Source organism: Dipteris shenzhenensis, chromosome 19 (assembly GCF_047967505.1).
Source record: "Dipteris shenzhenensis isolate YYH24624 ecotype China chromosome 19, Dip_SZ_1.0, whole genome shotgun sequence".
Lineage (NCBI taxonomy): Eukaryota > Viridiplantae > Streptophyta > Polypodiopsida > Gleicheniales > Dipteridaceae > Dipteris > Dipteris shenzhenensis.
In genome coordinates, this window is record NC_141614.1 from 46,417,786 (window position 1) to 46,422,454 (window position 4,669).

General features: G+C 45.9%; 1 protein-coding gene across 1 annotated transcript; it reads left to right on the forward strand.

The window, feature by feature from the left end:
- Window positions 1-3,179: 3,179 nt before the first annotated feature.
- POLD4 (polymerase delta 4) lies at window positions 3,180-4,193 on the forward strand. The gene is made up of 2 exons (XM_087390816.1): window positions 3,180-3,608; window positions 3,721-4,193. Exons 1-2 carry the CDS (start codon window positions 3,401-3,403, stop codon window positions 3,912-3,914), a joined length of 402 nt encoding a protein of 133 aa, XP_087246942.1. The 5' UTR covers window positions 3,180-3,400; the 3' UTR covers window positions 3,915-4,193.
- Window positions 4,194-4,669: the final 476 nt, after the last annotated feature.

A 4,669-nucleotide genomic window follows, 5' to 3' on the forward strand; every position in this document is an offset into this window, starting at 1 on the left:
TGTGGATTCCCCCCTCTCAAGTTGCGGGTCATCCTTCGACTTTGGGAGTAAAACCCAGAAGATAGGCCAAAAGGATGAGAAAGGAAATATGCAGAAAGTCAAGTCCACCTGGATCAGAGACTGGTCGACCGAAAGATGATTGTGTTGAGAATTGCGTGTATGGCTGTGTGCTGAACATGTCAAAGCTGAACATGTCATATGTCACCGCGAACTGTACAATTGCTCTGTAGAATAGGCATCTAGATGTGAGGCTAGTCGATGTAGCTATGGAGAAAGAATCCGGTAGGTTGTGACATATGAGAGAGTTACCAACCCCAAAGAATTGATAGCAATGTCAGATGTATGTTGCAGTAGTGTAATCTCTATCGAATGATGCAGGGTCAAAGAAGACCGCATAATTGATGTGGATAGAGTGATCCAGGGTTGAAAATCTGGGGCCAGGTGCAGGTATGAAACACTGCAATAGGCCTGTAAAACTGACAAGGTACGGTGGCCTGTCAAACCTGTATGCCTAGTGTCATAAGCTGGAGGTTGTTTGATGTGTGCCTGGCTAAACATCCATAGGCAGTGAGAGAGGGAGAGAGAGAGAGGAGTGCACACGATATAGCTACCTGTACACTAGGTTTATTGAACATGAACATGAAGATATACATGTGAACCCCTTAGGGTTAGGGTTAGGATTTGCTCCTAATGCCCTATGTAGATGGTGCAATTTACACCATCCTTAACACTCTTTTATTTTTGAAGGTGATATTTTGTATTAACTATATCTTTCATAAATAAATGTTTGCTTGTATGAGAGCCTTGATTGCAGGAAATGATGAAATGAGCTGTGTGGCCCGTTTGATGATTAGATGACCCATGGAGCTTGGATATGGACCTTGGAACCTCGGCTTCATGGGTTCAGAATGTGTAAAATTCCCTAGAGGAGCACTAATAGTGAAGGGGCAGTGAAATGACAAAAAGGTATGGCTACTAAGGAGTTGAAGGAGAACCCGTGCTTTCTTTTGTGAAGATTATAAGGTGTACAAAAAAAAAAAGAGGACCATATAGAGGGGTGAAAAAGTGAAATTAAAGGAATGATTCCCATTGATGGGTGTAAAAGAGCCAGTCAAAGGCTAAAGGCTTGCATGGGAAGACTGGACATGATTTTGTGGAGCGAATACAAAGCCACGGCTGGGCGCAATCTCACAAGGGATTGGCAGAGGTAGTCGACTTGTTGGCAATTCCGTTAAGGTAGATGATTTGTTGTAGAGAGCTTATGGTGGATGAACAAAAAAAATAAAGCCTACCCCGCCTTTATAGCCACCCTTATCCACAATAAAAGCAACTGGACAACACAATCACAAAGTAAAAAGACGTTCGTTCAAAATCCTCGTCCCTACACACATCTACACTCAGCACCTCCTGTAGCCAAATCTCCTCCGGAAGCCAAACAACCTCTTCTCACTCCTCATCACTCACATATATCACTAAAGTCCAATAATCACCATGGACCACTGACAACAAAATTTCAACATTGAATCCCTCAAATGATAGACCACAAATCCCCAGCCCAAACTCTAGTGATATAATCATATCCCTCTTTGACTATAACAATAAAAAGTATTTAAGCCCAGGACCCAATGGGATCATAATAGTGTGGACAGCTTATAGATGGAGCTATATCCCAACAACTAGATCATGTAGGATTCTAGACAGACTCATGTAATCAAACTGAGGCAAGACTCTGACATACACAAAAAATCACATCTCAAATATGCAACACATGAGGACTTTAATGTATCCCATGACAAGGTCACTTTTGAACAATCCTGATTTGATCCAAAAGTTGCGTGAAGATAGTTCTTGGAGCTTGGCCCTTGTTCCAAAGTCGCCAATTCATGTACCTCCACAATCCGTTCTTTGTTTTCTTCACGAGAAGATCAAGGCTTCAAAGATTCTCCTGCTCATGCTCTCATAGACTTCTAACAAGAAGTCGCCAATTCATGTACCTCCACAATCCGTTCTTTGTTTTCTTCACGAGAAGATCAAGGCTTCAAAGATTCTCCTGCTCATGCTCTCATAGACTTCTAACAAGGACCTTCAGCTTCCCATCAGCCTGCATAGTAGAGACGTCCTTCATCCACAAGGACCTCCAGCTTCCCGTCAGCCTGCATAGTAGAGTCGTCCTTCATCCACAAGCTCCCAGCCAAGCAAAGGCCCGCCCTCGTCATGCACAAGCCAAACTCTCCCATAGAGTCTCTTTCTTCATCACTCACAAAGCTCACGTGCTGATTCACTAGCCTCTTACGGAGTCACCATCCTTGTCTCAAAGCTCCCCCGTCGTCTGTCACCTTCATGAGATTATAGTTAAGTCTCAGCTTCTCAGCTCATGGAGTCGTGGAGCTCACGAACTCATGGCCTTCTGCCACCTAAGCTACTCCCAACCTCCAAAACAACCCGTAACCCATTTCTACCTTCGTGCTTTGATTCCCAGCACTGCGACTATTACTCACAGAGCTCATGGAGCTTTCACCTATTCCAAGGTCCTCCATGTAGTAGCGTCGCCACGCCTCTGTCCAACGGCCTCACACCTAGTGGAATAGCCCCGTCGTCATCACGTGAAGATACCCAGCACTCACAATGGCCCTTATCTCCAGCCCGAGCTCACGTACCTTCTCATGTCTCCTTCACATGAAGCTAGCCAACTGCCTCAGTCGTCCAAGATCCTCCCTTGCTGCACAGAAGCATCGCCTCTCCTTCACATGAACGATCACAAGCATCCGAGGCACTCCCACAGTTGTCCTCCTATCTTTTCAAGCATCTTCCAACAGAGAGCCACGGCCCATGCTTTCCATGCCAGTCCTTCATCTGCTAGCAAGAGCAATTGACCTTCGAGCCACACCCACAGTCAAATACTTAGGCCTCCTCACCCGCTCGCCTACGACCCTCTCCTCACCAGAGCCACATGCCTCTATCAAGGCACTCCTAGCCTACTTCATAGCGATGCCATATCCAAATCCAAAAGCTCCAACTCGCACAGTGTCGTCATCACAGCTCCGTCCATCCTTCTAGCATCCTCATGCAAGCCGCATGGGATGCCTGTCTGCGCCCATTTGTGAGACCATTTGAGAGGGGACAATTGAGATGGCAGCATGCTATTCGAGGATATCATTTATGCTAGGACGCCCGGGAGGAGCATGAAGCCACGTGGCAGCTGGCCGAAAGAGTCTCGATGAAGCTAAGGAAGAGCTCACAACGGCATTCTTCATTTCAAATGTGCCTTTCTTCTTCTTCTTCTTCTTCTTCGTTTTAGTCTTTCCTTAGGGTTACACTCTGTGCTCCACTCACCCCATCGCCATAGCCAACCTTCGACCTTGCTTACAGATTTATTGGGTTCCATTTTCCCTTTTCGTTCATGGCTTCCCAACCCAAATCCAACCTCCCATCTTTGTTTCAACAGCGCAAGAAATTGCCTTCCGCAGCCGGAAAACGACAGCCATCCAAGAAGCATTCGGATGGATTCCATGCCGCTGTTGAAGAATCCAGCCCAGCCACAGCATCTCTCGGATCGGCAACATCACAGCCCCCTGCGCTCACCTCCCGTGGTGCTTTAGACGTCGATGGTGCGGCTTCTCACGACTTGGGCGTTCTTCTATCACCAGCGCGTTGCTCTCAGAACACATAGTAATCTCTCCACAGGATTACTGAACTTGGTTGTGCCTGTTCTTTTTGCAGAGCAATATGATGACCTGGAGGAGACGCTAAGGCAATTCGACATGAGTATGCAGTACGGTCCTTGTCTAGGAATGTCCCGGTTAGAGCGCTGGGAAAGAGCTGAAAGGCTAGGTATGAAGCCACCGATTGAAGTAAGAGAGATCCTGGAACGAGTTGGTGGAGCTCCGGCATGTCTTTGGGAGGGCAGAGTCTGATGTTCCTGCCTCGGTGTATATTCGTAATGATTTTGGCATATTGGGTAAGAATTATGCCATCGTACCTTCATCCTCTGATGAAGTGGTTTTATGTCGGGAAAGCCAGGGATTTTGCTTGTACAGCTAGTCAGGGAGATGCTTTAGAGAATGGCTAAGTTATCTGAATTGAAGTGTCACTTCCAAAGTTTTGTGCGTTACGAAGTTACGATGTTTACCTACTCTCTCTCTCTCTCTTCTCTCTCTAGGTTACTTTTACTGTTTCTGGCTCGAGAGAATTGTAGTGTCCTGACATCTTTCTGTTCTTCTCTTGATTGCTGCTAGAGGAGTCCATCTTGGCAGAGCATGAGCCATTGGGCAATGATTTGCTTTGAATGCAAATGGACTCTTAGTAATTCTTCTTTCTGCCTAGTTTCAGCCAGACTACCGTATTATGGCTACCTGGTGTACAAGGAGGCATACGTTTTGTTTGTTATTATGCATGATGCAAGCTTAGGAAGTTGAGGGTGTTTATTTGGGTGGTTAAAGGAAATACATATAGCAGTTGAATTCAACCTGTCCAGAAGAGCTACTTTCTAATGCCGTTTTGCATCTGGTGGCAAATTTCATGTTCTACTAGCTGATGGGTTTAATACATCCAATACTTGTGGATAGTCCACAGGCACCTGTAGTATTCTTTCGTAGTAATCAATATGCTGTGAGATCACTCCAATGCCTTGCATGGTTGATTCTGCTTGCTGGGGTTCTGCTCTTGCTCA

Excerpts from the sequence above, each read along its gene's own strand:
- POLD4 (XM_087390816.1), top strand. The coding sequence starts at position 3,401 with ATGGCTTCCCAACCCAAATCCAACCTCCCATCTTTGTTTCAACAGCGC. Across the intron at positions 3,609-3,720 it reads TGGTGCTTTAGACGTCGATG|AGCAATATGATGACCTGGAG; the intron begins GTGCGGCTTCTC and ends TTCTTTTTGCAG.